Source organism: Heterocephalus glaber, unplaced genomic scaffold (genome assembly GCF_053883595.1).
Source record: "Heterocephalus glaber isolate CG9 unplaced genomic scaffold, H.glaber_assembly_v1.0 deba00001504, whole genome shotgun sequence".
Taxonomy (NCBI): domain Eukaryota; kingdom Metazoa; phylum Chordata; class Mammalia; order Rodentia; family Bathyergidae; genus Heterocephalus; species Heterocephalus glaber.
This window is the reverse complement of record NW_028258324.1, coordinates 8,318,146-8,337,463: the sequence shown is the minus strand read 5'-3', so window position 1 is coordinate 8,337,463 and position 19,318 is coordinate 8,318,146. Positions and strand designations below refer to the sequence as shown.

At 39.9% G+C, this 19,318-nt stretch overlaps 1 protein-coding gene across 6 annotated transcripts in view; it reads right to left on the bottom strand.

Annotated features, from left to right (window-relative positions):
• Acp3 (acid phosphatase 3) overlaps window positions 1-19,318 on the bottom strand; it is a 66,078-nt gene that overhangs the window by 21,620 nt on the left and 25,140 nt on the right. For 5 of the 6 annotated variants that reach the window (XR_015440807.1, XR_015440809.1, XR_015440808.1 and 2 more), the window contains 5 exons: window positions 15,983-16,075; window positions 14,037-14,169; window positions 9,427-9,509; window positions 7,160-7,263; window positions 3,738-3,907 (listed from right to left, as the gene is read on the bottom strand). Coding sequence is in view for 3 of the 6 variants with exons in the window: in XM_004834231.3 (XP_004834288.2) it covers window positions 3,738-3,907; window positions 7,160-7,263; window positions 9,427-9,509; window positions 14,037-14,169; window positions 15,983-16,075 (583 nt within the window). In the remaining 3 variants the exon portion in view is untranslated. Of the gene's footprint in view, window positions 1-2,155; window positions 3,908-7,159; window positions 7,264-9,426; window positions 9,510-14,036; window positions 14,170-15,982; window positions 16,076-19,318 lie in introns of those variants that run through there. The other variant, XM_013070630.3, reaches the window with a different exon arrangement.

Here is a 19,318-nt window from a genome sequence, read left to right as displayed (position 1 = left end):
TTGAGGAGGGGCTCTTTACAATAACGGAGAAACAAGACAATGCCATGATGATTATGCTGAAAACAGATGTTAAACATATAGACAGGTTGGCACATACCTATAGCTAGTGATTTGAGTTTTTATAGAGCTGATACTTTTGAGCATCATTCACAGCTACTGTCTTCTATTTATTGAACAACTGAGTTCCAGGCTGCTCTCATCTGGGTCCAGCCATGAAGAAGTCAGGTCAAGTATGAAAAGGTGAACATATATTTTATCAGCAGATACTGATAGAAGGTACCTGGTTCTGCTAGAAGATTCAAAGAGGGAAAAGATGTAGAAACTCATGGTTGAATCCTGAGCATGTGGATATGTACTGTAGATTTTCAGCTTCCCAAGGAAAATGAGGGGAACCTGAAGCTTTTTCCTCTTGTGAAATAATTTTAGCTGGATATAAAGGTAGGGAAAGCACTAATGAAGAAAATCTGACAGTATTAGTAAAATTCTAGAATTGAAGCATTTTGAAAAACAATATTATTGTTTTCAAGTAACATACTATAGCACACTTACAAATTTTTTTGGCAAAGATTGTGGTTAGTTTAATTGATATGATGTGGCTAATTTGGTCTCCTAGGTAGTTGAAAACACTTTTAATTGTGGGAGAATTTCATGGTGGAAATCCTCTAAGGAGAGGGGCTGTCAGGCATCGCCTGGATGCAGGACGTGTTTTTGTCTTGCTTCCTGAATTGGTTTTCTCAGGGCACCCTATGTGTCTTGTATTTTACTTTTTTCTATAAACTGCAACAATTCAGCAGTTAGAGCTATTTTTTCAAATAAATCTGGGACTTCAACACTTTTATTTGCTAAATTTGGTGGTCCTACTAAGAAATAATTCAACCCCTACAGCTTTCCACGCTTAAGGGAGCTCTATTGTATCTATGCTAAGGCAAGGTCACCCAGCCCAGTGGTTGCTTCCTGCTCAGGAATTTTCAACACTGAATAACAATCCAGCTTCCTGAATATTTCACCTGCTGCTAAAAGAGAAAAATAGATCCAGGGAGGAAAGGTAATGAATTACATGTTAATTAAGTATATATTTATTGAGCACCAACTGATGCCCAGCACAGGCACTTCTACAAGGTCAGATAAAGCAGAGAACATAACAAATAAAATCCATGCTTACTTATGGAACTGACATGTTGTCTTATTAGAAATGACCCTTTGAATGCACCCTGTGGGAATCTCTTTGAAGTGTGAAACTTCTGCTGAGTAACTCCCCTATTCTTTCAGCTTTAAGCCAATAGGATGTTCGGAAAATGCCTTTCTAGTACTGTGCAGGACATTATCAGAAAGCTCCGTCCAGCCTGAATTCGCACAATGAAGTTGTTGCTTCCTCAAGAAGCCTTGTCTGGTCTTCCTTACTTACTCACTTTTCCCCCAAACCTGGGTAACTCTTGTTCCCATTGCAACCTATGTAGTCATTAAACATAACCCTTGTTATTCTGTGTAATATGTATCTCTTTACTTCCTTACTACCTCGTGAACTTCTTGAGGGCATTTTCTTAGCCAGTTCCATTATTATTTTTTTATTTTTGGTACTAGGGATTGAACTTTGGACTGACCTGTATCCTCAGCTCTTTAAAATATTAAAAAAATTTTTTTTTCACGGCCGGGGATTTAGCTCAGTGGTTCCACTGCCTGCCTTGCAAGCACAAGGATCTGAGTTCAATCCCCGGTACCAAAAAAAAAAAAATTTTTTTGAATGCTGGGCATGGTGGCCTGTAATCCCAGAACTCAGGAGGTTGAGGTAGAAAGAGCACCAAGATCAAGGCCAATTTGGGCTACAGAGTGAGTTTAAGGCCAGCCTGAACAGCATAGCAGACTTTGTCTTAAAAAACATTTTTTAAAAAAATTTTGAGACAAGGTCTTTTCTAGTTGTCCAGGCTGGGCTTGAACTTGGGATCCTCCTGCTTCAGCCTCTTAGAGTTCTGGGATTACAGAGCCCGCTCCAATTTAAATAGATGAGGTAGAACCATTCAGAGTTTAGGCCTTATTTGAAACAAGTTCAAACTACATTTTCAATGTAACATGTTCATTTAAGCCAGTCAAATCATTTTACTTTATATTAATACACAGCTTTCTGTTACATTAAAACAAAACCCCCAAACAAAAGAGAGACCTTGAAAACTTCCTGCAGGAATTTTATTCTAATTAAATACACACACACACACAAACTTTCAAAGTTCATTCTAAAAGTAATGCTTTTGAACTTCCTAATAATGCCTTTATTCACTACTTTACATTTGGCTTACTGCTAAGAGAAAGTTACAAGCATGGACGATCACTCCAACAACAAATATTTCCTTGGAAAATAACACAGAGAAGCACATCAATCGATGTTTTATGTCAGTCATTTCATGACCAACCAGGAGAGGGAATGCTCTTGGTATAGATTCTGGCATCCAGTAAAAACCATCTTTAGAAACCATCTCATCTTTATTCGTAATGGAAACATAGCATGGTGTTTTCTAGACGAGTTGCATCTGCCACATGGCAAATCTATGGGGCTCTAAAGAGTGTCATTTGAACATGATTTCTTCTGCCACCATGAGCAGTTTCAGTTGGATCTATGAGTTTGCTTAGGTTTTCTGAAGATACCAGAATATTTTGTCCTCTGAGCAGATTTTAGAACATACTTAGCATCTCAGTATGTTTTGAATTGGAGGCAATTAGAACATTCTCACATTTCTAGTTTTGTTTCAGTTTGGTATGTGTCATTGCACATCTTCTCTTAAATCAACTTTAGATTCAACATCTAAAACATTAGAGCTTTAAGAGAAAACCACATAATGCCATATCTCTGATACATTGTGCCTGAATATCTTGCTCTCATCCAATTACTCATTTGCTATGGTGCATATAGTCCAAGAACTTTTGTATGTATTACGTACATTAAATCTTCCTAGAAAGCTTGATTTTGGTTTCTTAAAATGGAACATGAATATTTTGGGGCCAAAAAACACAAATAAGCTTTTATTGTTCAGTTCTGCTACCTAGTGTGTTTAAAAGTAAATATAGAGGGGCCGGGGATTTAGCTCAGTGGATTTGCCACCTGCTGTGCAAGCGCAAGGACCCGAGTTTGATCCCTGGTACCAAAAAAACAAAAAAAAAGTAAATATAGAAACAATTAGCATCACATTCCCAGTGAGGAAAGCGTTTCAGTTATCACCACTGTATTTTATCTTTTGCTCTCCTTGAGAAAGACTGGAACTGATGGATAAGTTGGTCTTTTGCCCATTAGCCTGGGATTAAACCCTAGATTATAAATTTCCTTTGAAATCTGCTCCACTTTAGACATTTCAAGTACATCCTCCTCAAGCAAAAACTAGAAACTCTTAAACAATAAAAGGTGCTATATGACCAATCATGGAAGTGCCATGAATTTTGACCTAAGCTTTATACCTGATCACATTGAGGTTCTTTTATATTAACACTGAACAAACAACAAAAAAACAAACAAAACAAAGAAATTAAGGTTGATGGCAATTCTGGGCAGGGCTAGGTAGAGAGGTAGAAGTTGCTTGAGGTTAGAGGGGGCGTCTGTACATACAATTATCACCCACAACCCATTTCTTCCTAAACTGAGGCTAACAACCAGAATACATTCTCAAAACAGCATTTCCTTTGAGAAAGGGTGCTCTGCTCTTTCTGTGCAGCTTGGCGTGTATGGGTATACTAATCCATCATGTCCTCAGTACCTTGATGGTTGCTTGTGATCATGCACTCCGTGGACCAGTCTTGGGGTATCACAGGGGTAACCAGCTCATCAAACTTCTCCAGAGGACAGCTGTGGGTGCAGCCCGGCAGTGTGAGGGGGTGTGGCTCGTGCTGGGTCTCATTCCGATAGTACATCTCCACAAAGTACTCACTGGTGTGGAAAGGCAGAGGAGAGAGCTCCTTAGTTCTGCGATGTTGAATGGCCACTGAATTTCTTTCCACTCGAACTATACCATGTCACTTGAAGGACTGGTGGAAGAGCTTACAGGAACAAGAAGAATTTAGCCAATTTATGTGTGAAAATAGGGGAGACTGAGGCAGGTGGGACAGATTTGAGGATGGAAATGGGGACTTGGTTTATTAGGTAAACAGGGAAATGAGGGAGACAAACAAGATACTTAAAGAACTGAGAGGAGATAGTTGGGGGAGCTGGGCATGTCTTTGATGAGGCTTTGAATGCGAAATGATGGGCAAGTGGGGGGTCATGGGTTTCCCCTCTTACTGTTCTTTTTTATGCTTCTCATTTACTCTTTTTTCCCTCTTTTCCTTTCTCTCTCTCTCTCTCTCTATATTTACTTTCCCTGACTGTACATCCCCCCTCCTTAACTAGGCCATAAACATGAAACTGAGTAAGATGTGCTGTTGAGTATTTAGCAAGACTTTATTAAAAAATTATCCCTCAGAAAGAGGTGGCTATATATTCAACTCCAGTGTCACATTAAGGACAGCGTCCTTGACCTTTATTTCAAAAAACAAAGTGCTATTTGGGGACGATCTAAAGGCTTACATCAGTCTCAGTAAAACCAGTGTGAGTTGCTTGTGGAAGTCATTTGCCAAAGAAGTAGGAGAGAAATTCAAGTGGGATTAATGATCTTTCTTGGTGTAGTAACCTCACAATTTCAACTCTTTAATGTTGTTATAAACAAGTCAGTTGTTAAAAAGAGCGCAGTGGTGCACACCTACAATCTCAGCTATTCTGTAGGTTGAGGCAGGAGGCCAGCCTGGGCAATTTAGCAAAATAAAAAATAAGAGAGGAATGGGGATGTAGCTCAGTTGTAAAGTGCTTGCCTAGCATGTATGAGGCTCTAGGTTCAATTCCCAGCATGGCAAAAACAACATGAAACTCCCCATACTATATAAGCATAATAATGCAAATATTTACTTAGATGTGTTTTTAAAAACTTTCCTAATATATGAATGAGTACATATTTATGTCTTGGGATAATTTTTCCAGTGAAACATCTTTTATTTCAAGATAATGTGGCTGAGGCCCCATTAAATAGTCCGTTGGTATCATGGTTCTTTCCATAGAAGAGTGATGCCCCAGAAGTAATTACTTTTCCCAGATTCTTTGCCACCTGGTGGGATCAAGTGTTTCATTTTAGCCAATAGAAAGCAACCAGAAAGGATATGTGCTCTTATTGGGCTGGGGTGGTTGTTAAAATTAGTGGCCTTCTCCACTCTCTCACTTCTTGCTATAGTCTAGTGAGCTCAGCATGATTGGGGTCCCAGGGAGGGGGACCACATGAGAACCACACCATGGAACCCTGCACGGACCTAGTGACCAGCAATACCTACACTAGACTGTTAGATAAATGAGAGATTAACTTCCCCTGAGAATGTGAGGTTCATTTATACAGAAACCAAAATTACCCTAAAGTAATATATCTAGAAAGCAGCTTTAGGGGTCTCAAAATTGGCTCTAGTGGGGAAGTCACAAACTAAGATGGACATGAGGAATTTGGATAAAATTTCCTAAAATGTAAAAGTGAAAAAAAAGCAGTATTTTTAGCTGAACAAATTACTTTATATACCTTGTGGTTTTATATTTATGTAGTAAAAATTATAGGTATATATTTACCTTATCTACAGCCTTAACAGTTTATATGTTTAAGATGGTTGAAAATCTAAAACATTCTCCCTTCCATCTCGCTCCTTTTCTTCTCATAGAGAAAATGTGGAATAGACAGGTGTGTGGCACATGCCTGTAACTGAGTACTCAGGAGAATGAGGCCAGAGGATTGCCATGAGTTGGAGGCCAGCCTGGGCTACACAGTGAGTTCAAGGTCATCCTGAACTACACAGTGAGACCTTGTCTCAAACAAAAGAAAAGTGGGATCATCTTATAGTCAGCATCATCTCATAAGCAAGTTAACTTGGATCCTCTTTGCTCCTTTGCTAGTCTTTATTATGAGGGTCTTCTCTCCACTCTGACTCCAGGTATTTGAGAGCAAGATTAGCTAAGACTACATTTTAGTTCTACCTCATTGTGCCTGTCATCCACTTAAAGGTTCAATAAAGGAATTAACTACCCTAACTGCAGAACTTACTTTCTTTGTAATTATTGATTGAGAATGAGGTCTCTGTGTTGTTACTCTTCTACTCTACAAATTCAGGGACCCAAAAACTTACATCTATGGTTGCAAAATGATTGCAGTGCCCTCTGGTTAAAAAAAAAATTATTTACTGAGAATTTCAAGATGGTGACAGTAGAGAACTAAAACAAGCACAGGATCGTCTAAATGTGGGACTTGTTTGACTGCACACTCAGGTTGGCCCTGCCTACAGCTGTTGTGAATGCCTTAAGGGGGAGGGAAAAATATCTCTCTAACCCACTCAGAAACAAAACTGTGGGGTCATTATCTTAACCTGGACCCTTCTTTGATTTCTCCACCAACCCATGACCTTTCTCTTTCCAAAGAAAATTCCATTGGCACAGCAGATGCAAATTCTTAGTGTGATGTTGTTGATGACAACTAGTTCTTCCTGGTTTGCCCCAGACTATTTCCATTTCAACAATGAAATTCTTATGTTTCAGATGCCTCTCAGTTCTGGGTAAACTGGGACACCTGCCCTCTCTGACTTTGATCTTTCTAATGAGGTCAAGCTAGTCATCAGGGGAGGGTTACATCAGGCCACAAGGAGGTAAACATTACTCAGAAGTTGTGCTTTAAGAATCTTGACTGGTAGATATTAGTCACCAGAAGAAGCATGGCTATGTTAGAAGTCTTTGAAAGACTATTATTATGTGAGCACTAAACAACTTCATTTTTCTCTTGGCATCCTTCAAGGTATTTTTTTTATGCAAGAGAATAATTTAAGACTGCATAGTTCTTAGAATACCTCAATTTTTTAAAAAAAGAAAAATCTAATTTTTGTCACTAAGGATGCTTCTCTCAAATTTTTCACTTGCTATGCATGTACATTACTTCCCAATAAAAGACTTCATGGAAACAAAAAAGAGCCATGACTAGCAAAGATATTGTTACCACCATTCCTCCCTCTGAATATAAAACCAAACCTAAAGACAAGACACAATCCTTAAATCTACAATAACAATAATAATAACAAAGCCTGGGGTGACAATGACACTGACTTTCAAAAGCACTTCTTAGGCACTTACCCCTTCTCAAGATACAATTCTATCAAGTGACAGGAAGCATAAGGAGGTAGGATTCCATTGTAAACATCCAGCGCCATTTGTAGGCCACTCACAGTAGTGTCATGCTGTAGAGATAAGAAGCAAATCATTTTTGATCTTTATCCCTGGTTCAGATTTATATTCATTAGGCATCAGCACTTGAAGAACACCATGATGGTTTCTGATTCAATTAAATTTCCAATACTCCCGAAATCACTTGATAAGTAAGAAAGGGTAAGAACTATTGTGGATGAGCATCTGTTGTGTCCTACTTACTATTTCCATTTAAAATATGAAGAAAGTGAGACCCAGAGAAATTAAATAACTTGCTTATTGTCATATAATTCGAAGATAGAATAAAGCAAACTTGATTCAAGTCTTCCGGTTTTAAGTCCTATATCTTCTCTAGGAAGAGTATATCTCTGCTTTTGCTTATTTCATTGATTTTCATTAAATTTTAAAATATTTTGGAACATTGTATGCTAAACTGTATTTTTAGCATAATATTTGATTTAAAATCTGTGGAATAGTATATAAAGCCATAAATGTGGGGGGGGGGCAAAAATACGAGGAGCTAGAGTATATCTTAAAAATAGTTGTAAAGTTAAATGTTTGCCTCAGAGTGACTGGAAGACACAGGGGAGTGCTTTCCAATTTCCACATCTGTAAAATGGGGATAACATTTGACTGCCTACACTGTATGCCAACATAGATATATTCAAAAGGGCTTAGAACCAATTTAATAAAGTTCAGAGAGTTATAGATATGACTTTCTAGAAATCACTCAACAAGTTAGAACTGTAAAACAGAATAGAAACTTAAAAAATAGGGCCAGGGATTTAGCTCAGTCGTGCCGCTGCCTGCCTCACAAGCACAAGGTCTCAACTTTGATCCCCAGTACCAAAATAAAAGAAACTTAAAAAATTGGCAGAATCAGCTAATTTCAGGCCCACCTCTCTCTAGAAAGTATTGCACCTGCTCCCTCTGTGGGTTATTCTTTATTCCATTCTGTTTAGAGCCATTGACAATAAGCAAACTTCCCTGTATCTTCAGTTACTGTTTACTTTCTTGCATGAATGAAAACATGGCTTTCTCTTGCCAAAGCACAGCTCTTCTTGTAACCTGGCAAATCCCTCTTCCTTTCCTGTTGTCATCCTAGTTTTAGGCCTCATCCCCATTTTTCTAGACGTAAGCTTGCTATACAACATCCTGTTTCTGATTTCCAGTCATGCTGTAGAAGTAATTCTTTTGTTTTTTTTTTTTTAAGACAGGGTCTCATAATGTAGTCCAGGCCGGCCTTGAACTTACAGGAGTGTGCCACCATGCCTGGGTAGGAGGAATAATTTCTGAAATATGCCTCCTATCCTGTGATCCTGCCTGCCTCCCCTGAGCAAACACCTAAGGACTTCTCCCTGGTTTCATTGTTCTTCTACATTGCCTCCGAGAAACCTGCAGGATAAGATAGCCCTTAAGCTGCCTTCCAGGAAAGACATGCTGACACTCTGTATCAAGTCTGTCTAATAAAACTTTCAGTGATGATAGAAATGTTCTATGTCTGTGCTGTCCAATTCAGTAGCCACTGGCTGTATGTGGCTATTGCACACTTGAAATGTGACTAGTGCAATGAGGCACTTTATTTTTATCTACATAATTATAATTACTTTAAATTGAAATCGCTACCTGTGATTGTGAGGTTCCATACTGGACAGCATAGTTAATGTCTAACATAGTTTCTCCACATAACATTCCTGGCTTTCCACTTCTGCCCTAAAAATTCCCTTCATGTGAGGAACTACTTATTAACTAATACCTTCCATCTTGATGTGTTGATGGTCTAGTCCAGGATGCCTCTGTGCTCCTCTTCCCCAACCCCTGCAGCAGATGGAATGGTTACTTTTCTGAGGCACCAAAGCCTTTGCTTGTATGGCATTTCTATACTGTTTTGTATGGTGTTTGTCTGTTTGTTTTCTTTTTTGGCAGTGCTAGGGCTCAAACTTAGGGCTTTGCTCATGCTAGGCAAGCAGTCTGCTAACTGAGCTACATCCCTATCCCTATTTGTCTCGTCAGTATCAGTGTTAGATTGTAAATTCCTCAAGGGCCAGAATGGCACATTCAATTCTGAAAGCTTTGTGCAGGCACCTAACGTACTCTGGGTGCTGAAGACACAGAGATGAGGAAGACAAGGCCCCACATTCCAAGACGTTACACACTTAAACAAATGGATGTTCAATGGAGACAAAAATACTTACCGCAGAGTACATGACAAATTTTTTGTACTTTTGTGGCTGAGTTGCACTCTTCATGTGATTCAGGATTTCATTAATCATGACACCTTAAAGAGGATAGATTAACAATGCAGGTGATTGGAACACAGGCTTATATTTTAGTTTATGAGCTTTTTGTCTGCTCATAATTGAGATTCTCCCCAGTGATTCAATGAGAGAAGTAAAGACCTAATTTTGTTTGAGCATCTGTAGTGTGTAGGTAACATGACATACACAAACGATTTTACTGAATCCTCAGCTTGTCTCTCATTTTGAGTTAGGGAAGCTGAAGCCTAGGTAGATATTAAGTGCTTCAGACCTCTGGGAAATGAGAGCTGGATTGCTGGATACTCTACCAGGTTTTGATAAAGCTCAAGTTAGGAGGGAGTCTAATAAACTTGGAAGGAATTCCGGATGGCCTTTTCAGATCACAAAGACAGTGTTTAGCAGGGATCTTCTCCCAAGCAGACCTGGAACAATGGCAAGGCATGTACTTCTACATTTAGCTCCCATCCTCTTTAGGTCAGACCTGTAGGAGGCCAGGGGAGAAAGCAACTCTCCAAATGTGTGGATCACGGGCTATTTTCTATGGGCCATTTCCTCAGGTTACCCTGGGGTCGGAACTAAGCAGCAGCAAGCGTTTTAGCTTTCGTATACTGCCTCTGTCATTAGGAGAGGGGGATATTTTGGCCTTCAAATCTAAAGACCTAACTCTTGCTGCTCCTGAGGCAATGAAAGGCAGAAACACAAATCACACTCTCCATCCTATTTGCAGACACTGAAGATGGCACCTCATAGGGCAATCGTGTATTTTTTTTTAAACAATACTGGGGATTCACACTAAACTACCACCCAACCCTCTTTTTAAAATTTTTAATTTTGAGACAGAGTATCACTAAATTCCTAAGGTATCCAGGATGGGCTTGAACTTGAGATCCTTCTGCCCCAATCTCCCAGAGTGCTGGGGTTTTGTGTGTGTATGTGTGTGTGAACATACCTGGCTGCCGGAATCTATTTTGAGGCCATGCTGCCTCAGAGACTCCACAACTATTTGTGTTTATGAATTTCAAAAGAGATTCTTTGTGTCTCCAGTGATCTCTCTACTATACATGGGTTCCCCTAGCCTGAGAATGACCAGTAGTGTTTATTAGCTTTTGGTAATAAGCAGGCATTGGTGTTAATTGTCTGTACTACCAGACTCCAGCCCACTCAGCAAATTCAAAATGAGCAGCTATGATGGGCCAGACACTGTTCTAGGTGGATCAGACATGGTACCTGCCCTCAAAAAGCTCATTAAATTATAAGAAGAGGGGCTGCACACCAATATGCACAATATATCTGCAGTGGCTGGATTTTCCTGGATTGTGAATAGAAGAAACTAGATGTTAGATCTCTAATGGGTCTAAATCTCCCTGCCACAGAGAAAGTTGTCCTCAAGAATACTTAGGGATAGGGCCCAGGGATTTAGCTCAGTGGTTTTGCGACCTGCTGGGCAAGTGCAAGGACCCAAGTTCGATCCCTGTTTCCAAAAAAAAAAAAAAAAGAATACTTAGGAACATTAGCTTGATCTTCATGCCATCTTGGTACCAAATTCTGTTGCCAAGTGTCTAGAGTCATGACAGCCATGTGTAGTTAGCAACTTGCCTTTTATCAAGAGGCATCTTTGGGCAGATGCAGCCTTGGTAATGATTATGGTATCAATTCTTAGAAATGGGGTATTATCCCCAGGCTCTGACATGTCAATATTCTGTCTCATAGATGGGGAAACTAAGACTCAGGCTCAGCAACTTACCTAAGATTGTACAGCTTGTAAGCAGGAAGGCTTGGTTTTGAACCCAATATGTCAAAAATCCTTGCACATGATCACACTGAAGACCACACTGAAGCATAAAATTAACTTCTAAGTTCCCTGTGGCATCCTTACTAAATTGGTATAAACTAGACAAAACATCATTATCAGAAGACATAAAGTTCATGTCCTTCATTCCTGAGCTACAGTAAAGTTGGCAAGCCTTTTCTATTTGCCAGACAAAGGCCAGATGGCAACTGTCTTGGGCTTAGTGGGGCATAAGGTCTGTTGCTACTTTTCAATTTTTCAGTGGTAGTGTGAAAGCCATCATCAACAAGGCATAAATGAATGAGTGTGCCTATGTCAGTAACTTTGCTTACAAAAGTAGGAGTGGGCTGGATTTGGTCTGTGGGCAGTAGTATGCCAACCCATGGTCTACATCAAGAGTGGATAGATATATGTTCCTAAGCAACTCTTGTGTTTGTGTGTGCCTTACTGAACGGCATCACCCTTGAAACCAATGAATGGAGCACAAGTTCTGGCAAAGGTCAGAGGAAGCCAGTCTTCTATTCTGTGTCACCCATACAATGGATGTCTTCTGTGCAGTTCTGTGTTCAGTTGCTTCATCATTCAACAAGCATGGACTTGGCAAATCCCTCTTGTCTAGCCAGATCTGAACAATAGGCTGAGCTTGAGCTTTGGCAGAATCATGCAGGAAACAGTTTCCTGGCTTATCAGTGGCACTGGACCTCCTCTGGAAAGAAGGGCAAGTGAGTCCCCATAAATGCCAGCTTTTAGAATCCAAGATCAGAGACCATCTCAGAGAGGAACTCTTATACACAGAACCGAGCTTAATTCCTTTCTTGGATGGGGAAACTGAGACCCAGAGAGGGGAAGTGGCTTCCCTCAAGTTAACCTCTAGTGGCTAAAGGGAAAAAAAGGACGAAACAGGAACAAGCTGTTATGACAATCCCCTTCCTTATTTATACATGTGCACCTTGGTATCTAATATTAGATTACTGTCAACTCCTGTTTTGTGTAAGGCATATTAAGATTTATTAAAATGAAGATTTTAGTTCAACTGGGGTCTGAGATTCTGCATTTCAAGTTAGCTGCTAGGTGATGAGAGTGTCACAGGACAATGGGACTACACTTTGAGAGGCTGGATTCCTGAGTTCACTGTGATGAGTTTGGTGGAAACAAATCAAGAGTTCCACCTTTGCTGTCTGACTGGGTAGGACTGAGCCTTAGGCTAGTGCCTGGGGTGGGGTGGGGGCAGAGATGAAGCCCAGCGGTTATGTGGCTACAGACGGCCTCTGCATCTTGTGTTGTAAAGCACATATAAGATTGAGCTTCTTCCTGGGCCTGTCTTCTACACAGAGTCTGTATACTGCCTGGTAATTATGCCAACTTCTCAGGCCCCATCTAAACCTCCTCTTTGGATGTGCTCCCCTCCTCAAGGGCTGGGGCTTGCTGATCATGCCCTCAGTGGGGAGAGAGGACTTGAAGCTTTCTAACAAGTCTTCCTCTGTGCTTCACCAGCAGGACTCCTGTAACAGTAGGTCTGCAACCTTCTCATATCATTAATGACCACTGCCCTGAAGGATTAGCTCCAACCTACTTTGTTTATCTCACATGAATTTGCTCCTGACTCACCTGGTTTCATACCTCATTAGCTGTTACATGCAGCCCTGCTGTCCTAGTTGTACCGGACTCCTCCTCTGCTTGGTGATTTGAATTTTTTCTCTAATTACACAGCCCCAAGTGAACATTTTCCCCATCTGCCAAGCCCCCACAATGCTCTTATGCATTCTTTTAGGGTTCTGATGAACCTGTCCTGACAGGTGGGGAGCGGCACCTGGTGTCCTCAAAATGTCTGGAATGCATTGTTGACCTGACTTGGAACCTCTCCCTAAGGCTTGGGGTTTTCACAATTAGGTCAATCTTTCACATACTGGACCTTCTCTTGCTGTTTGTCCTTAATTAGTATTAATGCCTGCATTAATCACACCTGAGCCTCACACGCGCTAGTGTCTTGGTCTGGCCACTCAGCAGCCCTGATATCTACCCCGTCCTGTCTGGTCCTGGCTTCTTTCTTAAAACTCACCTATCTTGGTTACAAAGACCTCACATCCTTCTGCCCGGGTCTGCCTTCAGGATGGCAGGGTGTCCCATGCCACCAAGGGCCAACTCTGAGAGGGGGCATCACTAGTAAATAAATATCGTTACATTTCATCACCAATAACCTTGTCATAACTTGTTGATTGCAACAGGCATTAATTTACAATGCATAATTGGCCTGAAAAATACGTTCTATTACTTTTAACAATGCTCACTACCCAGGGCTTCAGGAAAACAAGCCGCTTCTGTCAAACCTCCCACTTGAAAAATTCATCTTATAAACTACCAATTGATTTTCCTGGGACTTAGACACAAATCATTGATTATTTCATCTGGAAGACATGGAAAGGACCATTTAGCTGTAGTCCAAAGCTTTCATTTTCCAGATGGGAAAATTAAGGGCCAGAATGAGTAATATTGATGATTATAGGAATACAATGTTTACTAATAGTATATTAGGTTCCAGATGCTGTCTGTTCTAAGCTTTTTGGGTATATATATTCATTTTAGTCCTTACTACCTGTGAAGTAGGTATTACTATTGTCTCCCTTTTGCAAAATGGAGAATGGTGCAAGAGTTATTGGCCTATTTGAGGTCACTCCATGGATTTGTGGTAGGACTGGAACACAGATCCAGATCAACCAATCATAAAGCTAATACACTTCTCACATTTTAAAACACTTACCCCCTTGGAGTCTAGATTTCTCTTTCTGCTTATGTATTCCATAGAGGGACAAGAGGGATAATTCTGATAATTCTCTCAACTTAGTCATTGTGTCCTTTGTGGCCCAGGAGGGTAAAGTGAAATTGTGAATACCCTGTAGCAAATAAAAAAGAGGAGAATATGTATATATTTTTTATTTATGACTATCATTTTTGTTGACTTTAAAAAGATTCTCCAGCTGGGTGTGGTGGGATACACCTGTAGTCCCAGCACTCAGGGGGCTGGGGCACGAGGATCACCCCAAGTTTGAGGCCAGCCTGGGCTACACAGTGAGTTTGAGGCCAACAAGCAAGACCTTGTTTCAAAAAACAAAATAAACGAACCCACCCTCCCCAAGAAAAAAGATTCTCTTTCATCTCTAGGAGCTACTGGGGCCAGCCTTTCTTATCCTACCATTTCTTTGTAAGAATTTACATTATGATATGTATAATTTTTCAAAGGAAAAAAATTACAGAAACTTTCTCCTTTCTACCACATCCTCTGGCTTAATTCTGAGTCAGTGTGTGATTTATATTTTGCAGAGTACGTGTACAGTAGGGCAAGGATGTACCACGTTCCTTTATGAAAGGTTTAGAAACCTTTCTATAAGCCTGTGGGAAAGGTAAAGTCCAGCAGAGTTAGATGACACTTCCTTAAAAGCCAGATGAGGCCAGTTAAGAAAGGGAATGTATTTCTGGAGCCTTCAATAACATATGCCTCGCCCTATGAACTTCTAGTTTCCTGACTCTGGGACATGGTAAATAGTAGGGCAGGTAGAGATTTTGCACCAGTATTCACTACCCATTAGGAAGAGTTGATGAGGATTCCCCTACTTCTAAGGCCTTCAGGGAAGGGAGAGAGAGATCATAAAAGAACACAGCAAAGTGAAGTGATAAGGAGAAATAAGCAAGAGGGATGTGAGAAACATACCACATTACATGACCTCATTATGGAATAGCTCAGATTAAGCTGGAGCAAGGAGCTGGATGTGTAGCTCAGTGGTAGAGCATATACTTAGCATGCCTGAGGCCCTGGGTTTAATCCTGAGAATAAACAAAATGGACCACAACAAAAAGAAAGAAAAAAATAGAATGTAAGTAAGAAATATGTTCTTGTCTTCATTGAAGACCTTTTATAAAGGTAACAAATCTTCACTGAGACAGATGCTGATAATCAAGGTGAAGATGCTGAGAGAGCAGCAGCATGTGGCTGGGTCAGTAAGCTGCTATGGGTGGGAGAAACTGTGTCATCTGTTACTAGACAGAGCTGGGAAAGAAACTTCTTCCCTCTGTGCACTCATGATGAATTCAACTCAGAAGTAGCTATGAGTCAGATGAGTAGTCAGAATTTTGTCCAAGGTTCTAGGGTCCTGGTTGGGAAAACAGGGATAGAAAGTACTTCTTTCTGCCAGAAATGGAACCTGGTGAGCAAAAACCACCATATATCTTTGAAAAAACAATACTAATTTAGTAACAAAGATTATTTCAAATGCATCACACAGCAAAAAATGTTCTGACCTGATACACCAATTTTAATGGCTTGACTTATAGCTGTCTTATTTATTTCTGTAACCAGAAATTGGGCAATTCTTCTCTCCTCTTTTGTGTAACATTATTTTTTTCATTAAAACCCATGACAGAAAACCAGCATTCCTGAATGACTGTAAAATAAGTAAGTGTCAATGTACAGAAGAAAAGCAATTTTGTTTGCAATTTTCTAAAGGGTGAAATCATAAATAATGGAAAAAAAAGAGAAGTCAAGATTTTCTGGACTATAAAAGGAAATTTTGAATTATGTGTCAATATTAAAGTATGCGTGAGCAATAGGCAGATATATAAAAAATAGAAGAAAAATGTATTCATCTGTTTCAAAATAGGAATAAATCATAAAATCAGATTGAAAATTAATGTTTGATTTTTTTCTTTTACCTCACAATATAAAGGATCGTAGACTTTACTCCAAATTTCAAAAAGGTCCCGGCCTTGAAATCCTGAAAATGTTGGCAAAGTTTTTATAAAATCCTGGAACAAACACAGAGAAAAAATATTTCTATATAAATTTTTATATATTTGTCATCTGAAACATACAGTATTTTGATATTTTGGAATGGATCTCTGCTGTGAGGAGCTGTCCCGCGCATAGTAAGATAGTTGCATCCTGGCCTCTACCCAATCCATGTTAGTGGCATCCTAATCTTCTAGCTGTGACAGCCCAAATTGTCTCCAGACATTGCCAAATGGTCTGTGAGATGTGAATTTGTTCTCAGTGAGAATTGCTGTTCTTCACAGAAAAGTGCACCAGTAACACTGGGTATGATAACGACAGGCAAAGAATTCTTGCACACACACTAATTTATTGTTTCTCGCTAGTACATGAAAATTGCGTGTAAATGCTGGCTTACTGCTTCATGTTCCTTGGGATCTGACTCAAGTGCTCTGCCTCAGACTCTTTTAGAAGTAAGTGAAGAGTAATTAATATATAAATGAATGTACCAGGTGAAAGGAGAAAGCAGAGCCCAGGCCAAAGGTCCCCAGGAAAGCACAACAGGATCTAGACCTGGTCTCTGGCCAGGAATGAGAAATCTGGATGAAATGCAAACATTTCACTAGTTTCTGTGTTCTTGGATTGTCATAATGAGACTCATACAGCTATCTGACTGCTGAAATTGGCAGCAATTTCTGGGAAGACTTTTGGAACATATTGCTTGTCTCATGAATACATTATCTAGGAAACTATATTTTGCCAATATTAATCGCAACAGACATCCATAAAATAAATAGAAATAATTGTTAAAGAGCTTCCTCTCCCCCAACCCCCAAACATAAAAGCTCCAAGGCCAGATGATGTTATGGAAGAAGAAATTCTCCCAAGATTTTCAAGAGTAAACTGTTTTAATGCTATGTGAACTGTTCTGGGGCACAGAGAAAGAAAGAAAACTTTCATAAATACTGACAAAAACTGCCCAGAAACTAAAACTATAGTTCAATATCACTTGTAAACATCAGTGCAAAAAACCTAAGTAAAAATTAGTAAGTTCAATATCACATTTAAAGAAAAGGGTTTGATTTGAGAATAGCTGAAAAATTTTGATTTTTTTAAAAAAACACTTGAAAACAGGGAAGATGGATACTTCCTTAATTTGATAAAAATATATGTATTGGATTTTGGTTAAAAGCCAGCATGATTAAAAGGAGGGAAAAAAAATCTATAATCAAGAATAAGCCAAGGACACCCACTACCAATACTACCATGTAATCATGTACTGTAAGTACTGACAAATGCAAATAAGCAAAAGACAGAAATCAGGGGTGTAAATATTAGAAAACCAGAGTGAAACTGTCATTAGTTACAGAAACTATAAACTTGGAACAAACTTATCAAAAAATATAAAGACTAAGAAGAAAATCCTAAAATCTTAAAAATAACAGGAAAAATGGGGGAGGAAGGGCTTGGAAGCGTCAGCTGCGTGGAGGCACCCCACGCCCCTCCCCTGAATATAGTGTTGACACACGGCGAATCAGCCCACGGCAGACTGCATGTCTGCAGACACCGTACCAAGGTCGCGAGTCGTGCGGAACACGCCGAATCAGCCCGCTCCCCGGCAGCAATCCACTGGACAAGCCCCCCCACCACGCTCCTCTGGCCTCTTCTCTGTAAAGTCACCTGGTTCCACACCACAAAGACCCAGAGGACACCGGACCATCAGACCACTGTACTGGGTAAGTTGGAGTCACCTTCACCTCCCATCAGGACCGGGACTACCTTCAGGGGAAGGGCAGCTGGAACCTGCAATACAACTCTGCAGAGTTCAACCCTACAGGAGGACAGGGAGCTCAACTTGGGACTTGCAGCCAGAAATCTGCCTGAATCTCAAGGGTCTTCGACTAGCTTGCTGAGACGCATTGACTTATATCTGCACACTGCTACCCACGTTGTCTATTGTGACAGCAGAGACATACCCTGAAAGAGGCCCTTCATTTTCATTGTTATTTTTTATTCACAAAATTAGTATTATTAGTTCATTTTTTTCTCTTTTCTTTTCTTTTGCTCCTCTTATCTTTAATTTTTTTCCCTACTCTTTGCAAATACTTGTTTTTCTCTCCTTTTTTTCTTTTCTTTTCTTCTTTCTTTTCTCTTTCCTTTCTCTCTCTCTTACACTCACTCTCTTGCTCTCCCACATTGTTCATCTTCCCTTTTTGTCCCTGTTTTGGTCCTCATTCGGAGTTCTTTATTTTCCTATTATTCTCTTTTTCCTTCTCACCTGTGTCCTCTAGCCACACTGCTAACCTTCCCCTATCCTTCTTCCCATCTGTCCCTCGCTCCCCAATCCCTTCTAACTCCCCATTCCAAAGGGTAAAGTTGTTATATTGAAGAGTTTATTCACTATATGTTGGGTTGGTCCTCAATCTTGATTTAATTCACCAGCTAAAGGTAATAGATTAATAACTACCACAAAATGTCATTTTCAAAGATGTACTTGATGCAGTGGTGTTGCTGATTGTATCACTTGGGCTAAGGTGTTGGTATTGATCTAGTCAATGAACCTTCCTAGTATAAGGAAAATGAGATAGCCTTAGAGTCATGAGAGACTCAAAACTTAAAGACCAACTATATCTGGAAGACACCTCTGAGAAGCAATCATTCCATAAGGGTTGTAATTACAAGCAACAAAGATACCTACAATAAGCAATTTCAAACTATCAACCCAGGAGTTAAACCAAGGACAGTACCAAAAGCAAAAATGAGAAGACATTGAAGCAAGGCACAAACTCAGACTTCCACCCCACCAAGGGTAAATCCTGGGGGAAATGAGATGGAAAAGTCCCATAACCATCCACCTGGATACCCTGAACTGATAGCACAGGAAGTAACAAAACAGATGAATGAGGCTCTAGAAAAATTCAAAGCAGAAATTATCTCTCAGATATCCACAGAGATGGTGAGCAGAGTAAAAGACATGATTAGAGGCTCTAGAACAGAAACAGATAAAAACATAGATGAGCTCAGAAACATGCTGGAAGCCATAAATACCCAGCATAAGAAAGAAATGAAAACCATGATCACCCAATATAAGAAAGAAATGGAATCCATGAAACAGATTCAAACAGATATTCAGGAGATCAAAAACTCCATTGAAGTATCCACAGCAGATTAAGGGAATCCGAAGATAGAATATCAGATATCAAAGACAGGATCGCAGTTAGAGACCATGAAAATACAGGTTTCTTAAAAATAGTGGGGGACCACGAGAAATCAATCCAACA